The sequence below is a fragment of the Eublepharis macularius genome, chromosome 4 (assembly GCF_028583425.1).
Source record: "Eublepharis macularius isolate TG4126 chromosome 4, MPM_Emac_v1.0, whole genome shotgun sequence".
In the NCBI taxonomy this organism is placed as follows: Eukaryota; Metazoa; Chordata; class Lepidosauria; order Squamata; family Eublepharidae; genus Eublepharis; species Eublepharis macularius.
The window spans coordinates 61,877,906-61,896,351 of NC_072793.1; the positions used below are offsets into that span (position 1 = coordinate 61,877,906).

General features: G+C 42.2%; 1 protein-coding gene across 2 annotated transcripts in view; it reads left to right on the forward strand.

The window, feature by feature from the left end:
* The window catches only part of ERGIC1 (endoplasmic reticulum-golgi intermediate compartment 1), a 109,109-nt gene extending 92,750 nt beyond the window's left edge, over positions 1–16,359 (forward strand). For both annotated transcript variants that reach the window (XM_054977338.1, XM_054977339.1), the window contains 4 exons: positions 3,609–3,669; positions 5,213–5,313; positions 7,711–7,833; positions 15,914–16,359. In XM_054977338.1, coding sequence (XP_054833313.1) covers positions 3,609–3,669; positions 5,213–5,313; positions 7,711–7,833; positions 15,914–16,021 — 393 coding nt within the window. In that variant the 3' untranslated portion in view covers positions 16,022–16,359. The remainder of the gene's footprint in view (positions 1–3,608; positions 3,670–5,212; positions 5,314–7,710; positions 7,834–15,913) is intronic.
* Positions 16,360–18,446: the final 2,087 nt, after the last annotated feature.

Genomic DNA, 18,446 nt, shown 5'->3' on the forward strand with positions numbered 1-18,446 from the left:
GATCTTTACACTAGCGTCCCAACCTGTGCTTCCAGAGTCAGCTTTGAGATTGACCTTTGTTACTGCAGCCGACTTTGATACTAAAGAAGGCAATGGGTGCCTCATAGGCTTCATTCCATCTCAGAGCCAGAGTGCAGTGTGTGTCTGTTTCTAATCACTGTTCATCCATCACTGTCATCCATTAAATACTACAGAGAACTGAGTACCCAGAGGCAGGGCTTTTTTTCTGGGAAAAGAGGTGGTGGAACTCAGTGGTGGAACTCAGGACCACACAATGACTTCACTTTGGGTCAGCTGGAACAAGGAGGGAGTTTTTTGAAGTTTAAATTGCCCTCGGCGAAAATGGTCACATGTCTACTGGGTGGCGCAGAGAGCAATCTAAACTCCCCTCTGTCTGTAGAGCAGGGGGTGGGGCCACCAGCCATGTGACCATTTTTAAGAGGTGCCGGAACTCTGTTCCACCACGTTCCCGCTGAAAAAAAAGCCCTGCCCAGAGGTGACTGTAAGAAGGAAGTAGCAACAGCATACTGGCTCTGAACAAACTTCTGTGGTAGAGGAAGGTCTCTTAGTGGTACAGAACTGGTGTGATGGCCCAGTATTTCCTTGCATCATCTCCAATGGCCATCTCCAGAGATTCTGTTCATTCAGTTTCTGGGATTTTCAAACAATGCTTGTGTTGGAGAGCTGTCAGCATTTTTTACACCCCTGTATTTTTTCCTGACGGTGAAATAGTCACTCCCTTCTCACCCCCCATATTCTACAATCACCTTGTAAGTATCCATCACTCTGTTATCTACCCCCATCTGCTTTTACATCCTTATGGCATTTGTCCCCACCTTGGAGCAGGAGAAGCGATCGGTACAGTTTGAGCTACTTTGGAAACAGGGCAAGATTACTACTCCAGAGGATTTGAAGTAAATTTAGAAGCAATTGGGCTCCTCCTCTTCATCATGGGCACTCCTGTAGATTGGAGGGATGGCAGTGTCAGAGAGAGATGCCTTTTTGTTCCTGATTGGGAGGGATGTAATGTCCTACAGTTTGAAGTACTGCTCTCTCTCTCTCTCTATGGTTTATGCAGTAGAAATCCTCGTATGTTTGCTGCCTATCCCTGAACCTTGTTCAGTGACTGACCACAGCCACAATTTTGATGCCCCCTGCAAACATGCTGCTTGCCTCCACGATGGAGACACCCTCACGGGTCATGCTCCATTTTTGGTTCAGATTCAGATGCTCCCTTTTTGTGGCTGATCAGTTTACACTGCTCTGCATGACCGCTGCTAGATCTGGTTTTCCATTTAGCTGTAGAAACCACACCATTATATTTAACAGTCTGATACCCTTCCACTGCCCAGAGGCGTCTGTGGTTTTTTTTAAATGCCCCTGGTGCCCTTGCTTTCGAAAGAAATCCATACCCTCTTGCAGAAGGGAAGATACAGAACAGAGAGTTGGCTCTGACCCAGTTCTGTGCACTGACGTGCAAATGCCCCCTCAAATGCTGATATTAGGGCTGCTAGACTTGCAGGAGCAACATGGGGGGGGTGTTGGAGGCCTGCTATAAGACGATAGACTCCCCCCCTCTTTCCAGTCACCCAGTTCTGTGAATGTGCAGGTCTGACAGGATCCAACCCAGTGCCTTTATCTGAGCTTTGAAGAGAATTTTACTCTTGATAGATTGCAGTCTGAGAGAAGGATGGCTACCTTTAATTGATTTTAGACCTTAGAAGGATGAATGGCTTTATTCCACATACAAAATTCTGGAAAGTTTAAGTTGGTAGAGAAGGGGTCTGATTCATATCCATCAGTCTCCAGGATGATGACTCTTTTCATGTGACTGTACTGCCTCAGCAGAGGTTCCTCTGTTTCATTGTTAGTCCTAGTGGCTTTCAAGATCAAGTGGTCCTGTTTGGACCGACTTAAAGAACCAGCTAATCCAATTGTCTTTTTATGGTGGTCTCTCCAGCTTTGGGTTAGATGGCCATTAAGTTTCCATTTCATCTGAGCCTTCCATTTGAATGTTACCATTGGCTCATATACCACAATCTCTGGATGTTGAAATTCATGGCATGAAAGATTTCAAGTCTCTTCCTTGCCCCCCACCCCCGCATAGGTGTGAGAAATTATTTTAAATTTCAGGAAGCCTTCCATGTGAAACCTCTTTGGCGTTTTGTGCCTTCTATTTGTTTTTCTTTTAAAACTGTGTTTCTAATAGCCATTGCATCTGTCCATTCTGTGTCTTGTGAGATGATCCTCCATCCCTCCCATTTCACTATGATAAGGTATTTTATGGCCTGAGCTCACCTTTCTCCCTGAGCAATCCCTGCACTTCACTTGAGTCGGGATATAGTACTTCAGTATATTTTCAGCATCCAAATGATGAGCCTCCCACTCTCTGGATGTGAAATGTGTGCTGATTCAGTCTTTTTTGAGGTGTTCCCAAGGACTCTGACCGGTTCCTGTGTTGCAGCAGCTCATGCAGGGATCACGAGGATTTCCCTGTACTACGAACTTGCAACCCACTCAATTCTCCAGGCTGTTCATGAAGATTTTACTAGAGCTGTTACTACATCTTCATTGTTTCTTAGAAGCCTGTTCCCCAGCTTCTGCAGCGGTGTCCCCTGGTTGATTCCTTCCACCCTCATCACTCACACTAAGCCCTTGATATCACAGTCAGGCGTAGTTCTGTATTTGAGCAGGCTCTTCTTTGATCTTTGCTCTCGCACCTTCAGGGCGGTCAGCTTGTTAATGACTCATGTGTAAGACTGCTCAGGGACCATGAAGAAGAAAAGGCAGACTGCTTACCTGGACCTGGTGTTCAGGTGACCAGCCTTGCAGCTGCACAGACCATCCTCATTCCCTGCTGCTACAACTCTCTAAGTCAGATTAGACAAGATGCAGGAGATCCCGGGGTCAGAGCTTCCTCATGTTTTTAAACTGCAGCCATGCTCAGCTGCAACTAGGATGGAGCCTCTGCAGGAGGAAGATATTTAACCATTCCACCCCTATGCACTTTTGCCTGATGAAACTGACATCTCCCCCTCTCCAGGCTATTACTGGCCTTGGAAGTGGGGAAAAAAGAAAGGTGCTCATACTTTGCCCTTTCTGGGCTAATAACAGTATAGTGGGTTGGCTTTGATAGGTGAAACTATGTAAGATAGGAAGGGTGAAACCCTCTCTTCCTTCCCTGTATAATCACAACTGCAATTTAATTTTAAAATGTGGGAAGGATCCAGACACAGATCTCCCAATATGTTGTCTTGTTTGATCCAGTATTATTCTGAGGAATTACATGTGGCAGCCTGAAGAAGTTGAGCAGGAAGATGCTCAATCCTCCCCTCTGAGCATGTCCAGACAGTTAAATCCTCCCCTGGGGTGGCAGGAAGAGTTCAATACTAGTTTTGTGGTTAGAATTCTAGAATGTTATGAAGCTGCTTCTTTGTAGGCACAGGAGCCGGTTAATGTCACTGGATGGATGAAAAACACTGGTAAACAACCTGCCTTCCTCTCCCTGCCTCTTCCCTGCAGTATTGAGCTTTGCCTGTTCCTGATAGGTTGTCTTTGGATCACAAAAGCTCAAATTTAGTTCAAATCTGTTTTCTTTCCTTCTCAAGGTCCAGAATATCCATGGAGCATTCAATGCATTAGAGGGAGCAGACAAACTCAGCTCAAACCGTATGTATTCTCAGTGTTTTCAGGATCTTGTCAGCTGTGAGAAAAGAAGCCCCTATTAGGGAGTCCAGTAGAAGCTGCCTGGGCTCCATTTGGGTTACTTAACGTAGTAACAATCGCCAGTATCCAACTAAATATTGGTGGATCTTTACTTAAAGTTAGCATTGTTCCTCTGAAGCAATTAGTTTTGCCTAAAGTGAAGCTCTAAACCCTCCACAAGCAGGCCCTGCATATCACTACATGTGTACAATGCAGTATGACAAAAATGCATACGGAAGATGGGGTTTGAAAACAATAGAGTTGACATAGCACACACCTCTTTTAAAATTTTGAAAACGCACTGCTGTGTGAGAAGATTACTTGCACAAGGTAAAAGGGACTGTAGGATGCTGGCAGGCATTTTTTAAAAAAATCCTATAATGTTACAGCTGCTGTAGGTTCTTGAGAGATACAAAGTGGATGTCTTTTTCTAGAGTTTAGAAGATGCCCACATCAAAGGATTCTTAGGTTGGTGGTCCATAACCAAAGCTTTGTAACATCTTCTTGTTCTGTGCTGTTGATGTGCTTCCCTGCCGGGGAATGTAATGACTACAAGCTACCTAGAGATGGAAGGAAGCCAAGGCAAAAAAGGCTGTGTTGCAAGGGGTCTCAGGAAATGTGTGTCAGAGCCAGGAAGTCAGTCTGGCCCTAGCCGGCATCTTACGTTTTGGTATTTCCTTCCTTTGGGCTTAGTTATTGGTGGCTGTGAGTTAGTCTAAATTGGGGGCTATAAAATCTTTCTGCTCTGTATTCATGCCATTTCCATCTCCCTATCAGTGTCAAAATATTTCCTGTTCCCTAGAACTGTCTAGAGATAAATTCTAGTCCACTACAATCCTCTCTGTGTCATAAATATTCATTTCAAAGGCCCTTTGCCTTCTCAAAATCATTCAAGCCACCCAAAATTCACCCAAAAGCTTACCCCACAGTCAGCTGCTGTTGTGCATGAGGGAACTCTTTCACTCCAGAACCAAGCTGAAAGTGATAGTTGCCAATTATATAATATTAAATAAATATAATATTTAAATATTTGATACATCAATGGGAAGGGCTGAGTTTATGGACAGATGTTACCCACTATATCAGTTTATTCTACAGCTGGGGCTGTAAATTAAAGTAGGGATGTGAGTTCAACTAAAAATACTCCCTGATGCACCTTTTTACAGTATATTGGGAAGATGCAATGAGTGTTGTGGAACAGAGAGAGGGTGCAGCATGTACCCTAAATGTCATATATTGGTGCCCATGTTTCTGGGTTTTTTTGAAACTTTTCCAGTGTTTGTTGAGAGCACTTGTGTGGGGGGGAGTTATATTGATAAATATGCAAGTAATTAGTTGTTCCCTACAATATACTGTACAATATTGGAAAGAGCATGCCAATTTGGAATGAAGATTTGTGCCTTAAATCTTTCTGTCTCAGGACACAATTTTCCAGCTCAATGCTTAATTGTGGTTTTTCTGTTTGTGGCCGTGGGCTCATTCTGTTTTCTCTCCTGTTTTTTTACAGCCCTTGCATCCCACGATTACATACTGAAGATTGTCCCAACTGTGTACGAAGAGATGAATGGCAAACAGCGGTACTCATATCAGTATACTGTAGCCAACAAGGTAAGGGAGACATCAGTGGCCAGAGAGGCTTGGTTCCCTTCAAGAGACCCAAGTGAACCTCTGTCAAGTCCCATTTACTTTTACATTCGTTGTGCTTTGTTTGTGAAGTGAGAGCAAGAGCAGCCCCTTCTGGAGAAGTAGAGGACTGAAAATGAGGATCACATTCAGCAAAAGCAGGGCTCTGATGAATGGGTTTGTTGGTTTTTTATCTTTCTCCCCTATGCCTCCTTGAACAAGGACAATGAACTAAGCAGAATGATTGTGGGGGCGGGAGGGACGACTAAATTTCTGTTCTGGCCATTCTCTCTTGCTCCTGTTGCTCTGGTCCACACAACATGCATGCCCGTGACTTGCTTTCAAATGGTCCAGTCTGTGTTAAGCATGTTAAATTTCTCAGAAGCCTCTACACTTAGAGTTGGATCCAGCCAGCTTTTTCATCCAGTCTAATCGAATTCAGCTCCTTACTACAGCAGCTGTCCCAGCTGGCTTTAGTACCTGCAGGCCCCATGATCACCAGCATGGCCTTTTATGATGGTCAGTGGTAGCATTTCCTTCCTTTTTCATCGGCACAAAGCTGGTTAGACCCAGCGCTTTTATTATTATTTATAATTAAGTGAAGACTTCTTTGTTCTGTTTGGCATGCCTCTGATAACTGTTATTCCCCTCCTCTATGGTTTTTGGTGTTATATGTCTTTTATCAAATTGTTTTTATTGAATTAATGTTCTACTGAATTAGTATATTTTTAGTGTGTATGTACTTTATTTTAAATTATTGTGTGTGTGTGTATACACAGACACTTTATTTTATATATGCTTTATTTTAAATGTTTTTAATGTTGAAATGTTTAATGTTTGTATGCTGCCTTGGGGGCCCTGTTTGGGTGGAAGGGTGGAAAGTTGTCTACATGTGTGCCCACTCCCTTTCCCTGTGGTTTTCTGCTGATAAATGTCCTGTATTGGTAGGGTATCACTTGGGGTCCTTCAGAATGTTCCACATCCTAATCATTGTCCCACCTTTACTTCTATTACGTACCAGTGTCAAATAGTGGGGAAGAGACTGAGCTATAAACCAGGAGGTTGCCAGTTCAAATCTTACTTCTGCTTCAAACTAAGTTGGTGGTCTTAGGCAAATCACTATTTTTCAACCTGAGCCGTCCCCCTTCCTGGCATTTGAATAGGGAACAACAACACAGGTCTACCTTGCTGGGTTGTAAGGATTATACATTTCCTGAGTATGTGAGATTCTTTGAACGCTCTGATTTGCTATATAGATACAATGTTATTGTTGTTCCGGTTTATAAGCATTTTCCTCATTTCCTTTTGTGTATGTTCATCCATTCATCAGCCCCCTGTTTCTTGTCTTCCTTTCTCCCTCCACCTGGCTATGGCAGTCCCAGCAAAAAGTTGCATCCCTCCCCTTCAGAAAGTATATACTAGGCATCGGTGTCAGACCCATCAGTAGTGATACGGATGATCTTTGTGCACATTTGGTGTTGTACAAAATAAACACCCTGAACTTGCAGTTGCAGATGAGGGAAAGTGTGTGTAAGTGTGCAGTTAGTCTACAAAGTAGTCACAAAGAGCAAAGAGTTAAACAGTGCACCTTCCTGTCTGTGGTGAAGACACTGAAGGACAGAATGCCCCCTGTTACTGGGAGCAAAAAGCCTTCTTTGACTCTGCTAACAGTCGGCTAAACAAGTTCTGGAGAAAAACTTATAAACTGTGTGAATTGAGCCTTTGTGCTTAATGTGCCACATAGTTCAGGATTATAAAAGGGGAATTTAGCCAAAGTCAAGACTCAAAGCTTTCAGAAGAGGGAAAAAATAGGTAATTTTTTTGAAATGGTCCTTTTTGTAATTGGAATGTAGAAAAACAGCTTTCTCTTTTTCTGTTTGAGTGAAATCCGAAAAACTGTTTTGCCCCACTATTTTGTAATAAAAGGAAAACTGGCTTCACTGGCAAAATCTTGTGCTGATCTCGTAGCACCGGACTGACTGTGATCAAGCACAATTTCAACACTCTTCTTCCCTTCAGCATTTCTCAAGCCCTCTTTAATACCTCTCCCAAAATGTGCGGCACTAGCAATTCAGTGATCGTGGACTGACCAGGCATTTCTAGTCACTGGAACTTCAAGAAGAAAGGGAAATTAGTTCTTTGCAGGGTTTCATGGAACAAGACTGCGTTGATCTCTCTGCAGAGGTCAGAAGTGTATTTGTGTTGCTTTGGAAGATAGGATATGCACATAAATAAATAAAATAAATAATCAGTATTGAGTGAATTAGAGAATGAGAAGTAGCTAACCGAGAAGAGGGGAGAGAACATTTGGGCTGGAGTGTATTCAGGCTTCTCTTACATGCAGTTTATGCTTTTCATGCCTTGTCCTGCTTCCTTTTTCAGGAATATGTAGCATATAGCCACACAGGACGTATCATTCCAGCCATCTGGTTTCGCTATGACCTGAGTCCCATCACAGTGAAATACACAGAAAGGCGACAGCCCTTGTACAGATTTATCACAACAGTGAGTAACCTTCATCTTTGCTTTTCTGTTTTAAGCTGGTCTCATATTTTCTGTATGTGCAAGTACGGCTCATGTGCCTGAGAACTAGATCAGAAGGGAAACATATAAATTAACTTTACCCACTTGTATATACTTGCAAGTGCGTGATGGGAAAATGAGAAGGATTTTGATAGTTTGTTGTCATTGCTGAGCCTGGAAAAATGCTTTTACATTGAAATACCCAAACATTAGATGTACCAAGAGTCACTTCCATGGATATCTGGTAGTTCCATTCCTGTCTGTTGGATTTGGTAGCAGGATTTGGTTCTGAGAAGAAACTGCTCTGATCCCTTGGCACTTGCGCTACAAGGTTCCATCTCATCTCCATTATGACTTAACATCAGTATGAAATTACTGGGAAAGGTAATCTGGAGATTTGGAATGAAGTGTCAAAAATATGTAGCTGTCACTCAGCTCTACTTCTCCTTTCTAAGTGACTCAAAGGCAGCAGTGGATCTTCTAAGATAGACCGGGGACCCATTTTTAATATCCAGTGGAATAGGACCCAGTAAGCTGTAAGCATGGAACATTAGTGTAGGTCAATGGACAGGAAGAAAAAAGTCCAAAGTTAGGGCCTTGCTGTCTGGGAGGAGGCTTTGCATTGTAAGTACATGCAGGTCATTGGAGGACCATTTGGTAGAATGGAGGTTGAGGGAAGAGAGGGAAAGCAAAGGAGAGCTTTTGCAGGGAGGGGTGTCTCTGAAGGTCCTTGTGCTAAAAAGAATTCCTTTCTACTGTTGAGTGGCTTCACCTCACTGCTTATTGCTCCCCTTAGCAAAGGTGCAAAAAGAGGCAGGAGACATGGCACCCTTGCTTCCTACACATATACACTAACAGCATGTTATTCCAAAAAGCAGCAAAGAGAGAGAGAGAGAGATCTGTAAATGGGCTTTAAGATTAGATGGTGGGTTCAGTGGCTCATCTGAGGACCCCAAGCCATCAACCATTCTTCTAAACAGTCACCACAGTCTATAATAAAGCAAGGTTCAGTCCAGATGAAATTGAAGTAATATTGATGTGTAGTGTGACCAGCCAGCAATTGGAGTAAGAGGGAAATGCAACTGTTGTATAGGTTCGTAAGGAAGCAGGCAGTCCTTCAGGTATACTGGTCCCAAGCCATTAGGGAATTCAAAGGTCAACACCAGCACCTTGAATTATGCCTTCAAACAGATTGGGAGCCAATGTTAGATGGGCCAAGACTGGAGTGATATGGTCTCGACAACACGCTCCAGTCAACATCTTGACTGCAGAATTCTGCATCAATTGAAGTTTCTGAACATTTTTCAAGGACATCCCCACACAGAGTACATTGCAGTAATCTAATCTAGATGTAAACAGGGCATGCTCTAGGGGGCTAAGCAGTCAGAGCTGGTAATAGGCACACTTGCCACAGATGCCATCTGGATCTAAGTCCAAGAGCACCTCCAAACTACAGACCTATTCCTTTAAGGGGAGTGAAACCCTATCCAAAACAGGTGACATCCTAAGGCCTAGGTCATACTTTCCACTCACCAGTAACATCTCATTTTGTCGATATTAAGCTTCAATTTATTAGCCCACATCCACTGCAAAACTGCCTCCAGGCATTGCTATGTGGTTTCTACAGCCTTTCTTGGATTGACCAGAAGTGCAAGCTGAGGGTCATCCAGTTTGATGTAGTGGTTAAGAGCGGCAGGACTCTAATCTGGAGAACCGGGTTTGATTCCCCATTCCTCTCAAAAGGCGGTCCAGAACAATATCATGATGGTATCAATTCAACAGCCATTGAGAAGTAAAGATGGGCACGAACCAGAAAACAAACTGTGCGGTTCGTGATTCGTCAGATTTCATGAACCATGAACTTTCACGAACTGCCCCAGTTCGCAAACTGGTTCGTTTGGTTCATGAAAACGTCACATCCACGTCAGCAAACTGTCACTTCTGGGCCAGCAGAAGGCCACTTCCAGGTCAGCAGAAGGTCTGCAGGAAGTCCATCCCCTGTTGCCTAGGAAACTGATTGATTGGTGCCAGGCTGTCTGCAGTGTCGAACCAAAAAACGAACCAAACAAACCAGCCTAAAGTTCGTGGCGGTTAGTCAGAAATGGGCTCTGACGAACTGCTGGTTCGCAAACCATGAACTGACCCGGTTCGTCACAAACATTGGTTCGTGTTTTGGTTTGTGCCCATCTCTACTGCGAAGTCCAGGAAAATCAACAGTCATGCTCCCTCTGTCTCCTGGCACAAGTCATCCACCAGTGTACCAAGGCTGCTTCAGTCCCATAACCAGGCCTAAAACCGGATTGGAAAGGATCCAAACAATCTGCTTCATTTTGGAGAGGAGACCATCTGACAACTCTATTCCCCCCAGCAGATTTAAGTAACCTCCAAAGATCCTCCCCATGTCTTTAGAATAAACCAGGTGTCCCCAACATAGTACCTGTGGACACCATTGGACTCGCTGATCCTTTCTTGGTGCCTACCAAGTGTTTTTAGAAAGTGAGTGGAGCAAGATGTAAGCTGCATCAAATTTTTCATTGGTAGGCAGTGCAGAAATATTTTAAACTAGCCATGAAGCCCGTTGTATGAAAAAATACAACAGGCTCTAGAAAACTGGTGTTGATAATTTTTTTTACTTTTCATGAAACATAACAATCAGCAGAGCTTACTCCAAGGAAACTGCCTTGCAGTCCAAGGAAATTGCAGGGAGGGGAGAATAAACTCCACACAATCTAGCAGGCACCCCTCCCAGGCAAGTGTGGACAGATGTCCAGCCCTGCCGGGACTTCCATCTTCTCCTCAGAGACCCTTAGGTGAAGTGCGGGGAGGAGTGCTTCGGCTGTTGATTCCCCTCAGTGCCCTCCTGCTCTGGTCTGGAGGCCACTGCAAAGTGCCCGCTTGCTGCTGCGAGGGGGCCTGGCGAATCAACGGCCTGAGTACTCCTCCTGGCGGCAAGCAGGCGCTTCACAGCGGCCTGGAGGCCAGAGCAGGAGGGCGCTGAGGGGAGGCACAGGGAGGAGTGTTTAGGCCATCGATTCAGTGCACTCCCTTCCCAGCGGCAAGCGGGAGCTTCACAGCTGCCTCGAGGCCAGAGTGAGCCTGTGTGAGGATAAAAAGTGAGTTGTCACCAATATGGCTTGCCTTTTATATCGTAGGATACATCAGTAATAGAGTTGTTTAATAAACAGTATGGGAGGAACAGAGCCACTGTGCATTGGTGTGTATCACTCCCAAACTCTTCTGTCCCAGTTCAGTGATTCTGTGGTCTGTCATAATTTTGCTGTCCAGCCTTTGCTAATGCTGCCGCCAGCTTTGCCCTTTTGCCTCATGGTAGCCCTGGAAACTGACTAGTCATCATTGCTATGGCGAGGCTGCAGCCTTTTGTCCCAGCCAGAGATTATCTGCCTGTGGCAGCTGGACTTATTGTCAAATGTGGTAGGCCTCAGAAGCACTCTGGATCTTGTTAAGTAGCAGATGCTTCATTGAAAGCTACCAAGTGACTCCATGGAAAGGACAGCTGCTGCACCTTTTGTTGAGCACTTTGTTTACCAGGTTACACTTGTGCCACTGTCACAGTCACAGAAGGATGGAAGTGTTTAAAATGTATTCTCGTGGACCTAGGCTGTGAGAGATTTCATCCATTTTGGAAATGGAAAACTTTCTATTGTTACCTCAGAGGGGAATGGACCTTCTTAATGTCATTGACTGTAGGAGCTTTTAAGCATGCCTAAATAGTTAGTAAGTCGGAAGGTGATATTTTGTGCATATTTGATTAAAGTAGGAGAGGATTAATATGAGGATTGGCTGTCCTGGATACAATTGCCATTATGAGTCTATGGCAGCACAGCCAGGGTTTGTCCTTGTAAGCAGAGACGTTGTTAGGGGATTTGCTCGGGGTCAGGAGGCAATATCAGGGGAAGGCCTTGGCCTCTGTGTCCTTTGTTGGCCACGCAAAGCAACTTGTTGGCCACGTGTAAAGCAAGATGTTGGACTAGATGGGCCCTGGTCTGACCTAGCAGGGCTCTTCTTACATTATTATGGTAACATTGAGGGACTACTCAGTGGATAGATATAAGAAAAATGACAAAAACTGCCTTCTTCCTCCTCTCCTATACTGTGTAATAATTTACACTTGTATGTCACTCTTCCTGCTGGGAATTCAGAGTATTATTTTATGGATGAGAGGCTGACAGGCTGTTGAAGTTCATCCTGTGAATGTCACAGGTGATCAGCGATTTCCCATATTCGTTTACTGTGCTGGCAACTCACAGGTAACATTCCCTAAACTATGTCTGGCCAAGTCCAAAGTAGGAAAGTGATGCCACACTTTTAAACTTTCTACTTTTGGGTAGTGAGCCGTTCTTACTATCCCGTAAATGATGGATCTCTTGTGTTTGTGGTTTCTGTAACCAACATGATGGCTACTCTCTATACCCTACAGAAAGGGAGTGTTCATACAGACTACAAATTCATTGCTGGCCTCTTGGACAGGAGCTTTTTTATTTTCGTAAAAAAGATATCTCCCTCTCTCTACTCTTACGTTGCTCTATCTTTGCTTTTTGATCACATCAAACTCAGTACTTTGAGCATATGCAGGGGAGGCAGAGACCTAATAGATGCCAGGTATGTGTGAGTCATCAGCACTCAGTGGTACAGATGAATATATGTTTTTCTCTCTTTTCCATTTCACTTGCTGCTCTGAAGTCAAATTTTCCTGCCCTTGATGCACATTCTTAAATATGCTCCCCACCCCACTCTCCTCTTTGCGGTATGGAACCTTCTGTGTCAGCTGATCCTTATGGGTTGAAACTGCCCGATTTGTGTTGTGATCATTTTCTCTGAAATGTAAGTTTGTGTCACTCTTGGAGGAAAGGAGGATTGATGGAAAGAGGGAGGGGGAGTGACATCAGAGGCTATATCCATTTCTAAAAAATATGAATTGCATTGGGGTTGATTGCTTCACTTTTTATGGCGTGCTTTTTCACTCCCCACCATGTCTGCTGTGCCTTGCAAACACATTTATTTAGACCTTCTGTCGCTGAGGCATTTCCCCTTTTTGCTGAGCTCACTGGGCATAAATATAAATGCACATAGAAATGAACAGTTCCTCCCTACTGCTGCTTCTTGTTATTAAAAGCCTCTTTACTCATTTTATTACCTAATTCTCTATCCAACAGTAGCTGCTTTTTTTCTCTTTGATGGCCATCTCTTTGCCACATACTAATAAATATATCTGATGAAAAAATCCACTACATTGGTATAGGTTTCCCCAATCCGGATGGTTAATTGCTCTTTTTTTTTTTGAGCTTTTACATTTGTTTCCTGGTTTGTTTGAGTTGTTTTTGCATTCGATCGGCTCTATTAACATCACACTTAACTTCTTTTTCTTTGCCAGGTTTTGAGAATCATTGGGAATTTGTTTCCCTAGATTAAACATGTATACTTTTCTTCATTATCCATTTTGAACCTTGCTATTAAATGTTCTGATTGGTATTATTATAAAGTGGCTGAAGTGTTGGGCTTCCCCAGATGCAAACAGTACTATCACTTCGTTGTTAAGGAAATAAGAGATCGCTGTATACATCACTCGGCTATGAAGATGCAGAAGATAAGGATTGCATGGTGCAATGTATATTACAGATAAATGATAAACAAGGAAATGGAAATGTGACGTAAGCTCAGCTGCCCAAAGCAGATACAGAGTGATTAAATTATTGAGGTATTATGAAAATGAGGTGAAGAGGGTCGGCTGTTTTGCCCTTAGATGCTCTGAACCCCACTGACTTAACTTGGGGAATGTCTTTTCTCTCTGTGTACATATGCTGTGGCTGGTTGTGCTTGCACTGGACTAGAATCTGTGAGCCCCAGGTTCAGATCCTCACTCTGCCATGGCAGCTTGCTGGGTGACCTTGGGCCACGTGTTACTGTGTAACTCTCAGTATGACTGACCGAAATATTGTAAAACACTTTGAGTCCCTACTGGGGAGAAAAGTGGAATATAAATGAAGTAAATATATAGTCTTAGCTCTGTGTGTGTGTATGCATGCTCAAGTGTGTTATTACCAAGGAGCTGGTAGTGTTAATGGAACTGTGCTCCAGTGTTAATGGAACTGCCAGTGTTAATGGATCTGGTAGTGTTAAAGGAACTTCTGTTTCTAGTTGTGGGTGTTCTACTGTTTCATATGCATTGAGTGTCAACAGTGTGCTAGAATTATAGGACCAATATGACTGTTCCCCTGCACAGAGTGCAAATGTGGCTGTAAGGCTATTCCTGGCCTGTACTATTTCAAACTGCAGGAGAGGAATCACGGGACACAAGCCATGTTTGTGTACAATCATGGCTTAATTAGAGTGGCTTGTTGTGACATCTGAATGCAGCCAAAGAGACAAACCAATGATACATGGAAAGGACCCGTCTCAGTCTGGAGGGTCTTTAGCAACAGCTACTACTAATTTAACATAGATCCAATGTATCTATAACATTTTTATTCAACTATTCCTCCAAGGGACTCGCAACAGCATACATAGTTCTCCTCTGATGCATTTTATCTTTTATAGGTTAGGATGAGAGTGTATGGGCCCAACGGCATCCAGTAAGCTTCAGTGCTGAATGAGGATTTGAACTCTGACTTCTCCAATCCTAGTGCTAACTGTCTTAACCTCAACAATATGCTGGATGCAGTTCAGAAGTTGTATCTTCTCTATCCAGGAGGTTTCGAGTCTAAGGCCCATTCTGCACGGTCATATTAAGAGCATGTTGTATCCCATTCTGCTTCCCACGTTCTCCTGAGTTCCACATATGCAAGAGAGTCATGGGATGCAGATATGACATTTGTCCATCTTTCCCCCGTTCCCCCCCCCCCGGACACATTTCACGATTTATTTTTAAACCTACTGCCTAGTCGACGCTGTAGTATGTTATGTCTGTGTGAAACACCATACTCCCATTCTACTTCTCCCTCCCCCTTCCTTTCCCCCAGGAGCCGATTGGTCTGTCCACTGGTAACCACATCCAGCCTCCTCAGCTCCATGAACTTTTTTCCTTCATTTTTTTTTCTTTTTTGAAAGGGCAGTAACGCTGGAATGTTATTACACTTATATTCCTTCAAATTTGTAAATTCTAAATCTAAAAAATTCCACCTAAATCTTGGCTACCACATAAAGAAGTTTACAGAGAAGGATCATAGCTCTGTGTCCTCCTCCCTTTGATGGCTGCGGAAACTGCTCCCTCTCTCCCTCTGTTCCCACTCTCCGCATGTTTTTTCCCTCTTTGGTGTTAGGAGAAGCCTGAAACAAACCCCAAGCAAATCAGCATTCAATCCCTCCTTTTTTTTAATTAGGGGAGAGTTGCAAAGCTGTGAGACATTACTGCATTCTACTCATTTAAGCACAGTGTGCATCCTGTCCCCAGATGGCAATCTGCATTCCCCACTGATCACTTCTTGGATTTACTTTTTTATTTCCTTTCTTTACAACCGGGGCTTATGTTTGAAAATAAAAAACTTGTGGGCACGAGACTGCTCAATCAGCGAATACAGGCACAGGGAGAAGGGGATGGTGATGAACAAACTGGGCTCTGGCATTGCAATGTTACTACGCATGCTCTGAATTTTTTTTTTAAAAAAAGTCAGCTCCAGCTCCCACAAAAGGTAGCTTGAAACAGGCACTTCTCAACTTGTCTGGAATAAAAAATCACCTCAAGGTCGTGTAGTGCAGAATGCTAGGCGCTTAAGCCAATTCAGCTTTGATTGGCATAAATAATCAGTATTGTGGGCTTAAAGCGTGCCGTGTGGAGTGGGCTTAAGACAGGAGGATGAAAGCAAAGAGGAGATAATAGGGCCTGATCAAGAAGTAATGAGGCCTTACACAATATTGCAGGTAGTGCTTTTGAAAGTGGGTGTGAGAATATAGTATCTAATCTCTTGTCAAACTTGAAACTTACTGAATGGCTTTGCTCGCAATCTAACTGGACACTATATTAAAAATAGGTAAATAGAAACCAAACAGAATCTCTGTATGTATGAGAATTTACCATTCCTTTTTTCTGTTTTCTTTGTACATCTAGATTTGTGCCATTATTGGAGGAACATTTACTGTAGCTGGGATTCTTGACTCCTGCATTTTCACCGCATCAGAAGCCTGGAAAAAGATCCAACTAGGGAAGATGCAGTAGCAAAGCAACTCTGATTCCAGCCCATGGGACAGAAGCAATGAATGAGAAGCCCACTGCTATCAATTTCTCCCTTGAGTATGAGGTTGAATTGGCATGTGTCTTTAGTTAGATTATGGAAAGCTTTTTTAAAAGGAGCAAAAAACTGAAACAAATCTACATTTCTGAAAGTTGATGGCATTAACACGGGAATTTGTGGTTCTATACTTTCCACTTAGATATGGTGGTAGAGCTTACTTGCCCTTTTGATTTTAAAACTAAAATCTATATATCTGGATAGCACAATTCTTTTGAGTGCTGAAATTCTTACAATATACTGATTATATATATATATATATATATATATATATATATATATATATATATATATATATATATATATATATATATATATATATATATATATATATATATATATATATATCAGGTTTTCACTCAGTTAAAGTTCTATACTTGACACATTGCTTTGTCTTATGACAAAATTGTGAGTGTCAATGAAAACTAGCCCTGGAAATACAAAACGGTGATGGGTCAGTTGATCTGTTACAAAATATTAGTTCTGGTAATGAATATAAACTTGGATCTTTTTGATGGCTCCTGGAAAGCTCCTTTTTGCATTTACGCCTGTTCTCTGGATAATTGATGCAGTACCTGATTTTCCAGCATAATATAATTAGAACAAAGGACAATCCATTTCTTTTTCTGACCTGGGATTTGAAAATATTTTCACTTCTTTCCAGAAATTGATATCCAGTCTTAGTGTTTACAGATGGCATGAAGTTACAAAAACAAAACAAAAAATCTAGAACAAATGATGTAACACCTCTAATATGTGGCCTTTTGTGTATAAAGCAGAATTTCTGTTGCTGCATTTCTGTATGTGCTCTCTCCTGCCTTTTGAAACAAAGACCACCTAGCTATACAAGCTCTAACTTTGATGGGCAAAGGAAGAGTATATAGGTGGTAGGCTCAGATACTGTAAAAACATGGGTGGGTGAGCATTATGTTAACATCTTGAACAGTTATGGAGAACCCAGGAAGATAACCTTCAAGACAAGTCCAGATGCCTTGTACCTCTAGAATTTTTGCTTAAAGTTTTGCTAAAATACTTTTAGACTTCTGTTTTTTGCCAAACTGACATCCCCAAAGGCAGGGCATTATGTTCTGTATTAACTCATAGGAGAGATAGGTACAACACTGTGAAAACAAGTTAGGAGCTGGTATACAACATTCTTCTTGCTGGTGTATTTCAATTTTAAGTGTAACAAAATACTTTGTGCAATTCTCCAATGAGTGGGGGAAGGGCAGAAATGCTGCCAGGTCTAGTTTTAAAGATGACATTGATTCATTGGGAACTAGGACAAGACCTGCCAATTAATTTCCATAGACCACAAATAGCTCTTTGATAGATGACTGATGTGATCATTGTTGCATGCTTTGTACATTTTATGTATCACCTCAGACTGCACACACCAGGTGTGAGTTCTCTGTGTTGTGTTGCACCGCCTAAAACACTACAGATTTCCATGTTACAGTTTGGGAAAAACATTATTCTGCTGTTCAAGTAATACACATGGCCCCTTAAGGGGTATTTTTAAACATCTGAAAGTATCAAATCAGTACATTGTGGCTAAACTCCTTTTGTCCAAAAGTATTTCAATCTGCCAGTATGTCTACTGAAATTTTTAGTATGTTAGAAGGTAGGGGAAATGTTCATTTTTCTTATATTAAAATATTTACACTGGTTTTTTCTCCACTTCTTTCCTGATTTTTTCATCCTTTTACAATAATATCTGTAAAACATCTAGAATTTTCCTCTATTTTTCTTATGCAATGATTTCTTATTTTGGTGTAAAACTGGATCTTGTAATTTCCTGTATCTTTAAATTCAGATGGATTTTATACATTTTTTCATTTGAAAAAAATCAAGTTGAAAATAATGCACGTGTGTTCATTTTTGTGTGTTAGCTTGTTTCTCACCTGGAATTCGAATCTTTCTGATCAGGAAGGTTTTTTCTCTGCGGCAATTTGTCTGCACTTTAAAAACATTTTCTTCTGTTAGTTATTGTTGACAATTAAACATCACCACCACTACCTTCTTTCCCCCTGTATTTGCAGAACTTCTGCTTAATGATTATTGCAGTGGCTTACATAGTGAAAGTATCCAGTTTGTAATTTTGCAAAGTGGAAGCCCCTTATATAATTGTCAGCCTGCATTCCTTAGAATTTGCTAGACTTCAAGTTATCTTGGCCTTACCAAAAAAAAAAAGAATCCATAGGCATAACCCAGCAGAGATATTGTCTGTTGTAATAGTGAAATGTGTGTTTCGTTTTCTCACTTGTACTGTTACAAGATAAGGCTGCTAACAGCACATGTGTCTAAATGAAATACTTAGTCCATACTTAATAGATTACTTATTATATGACA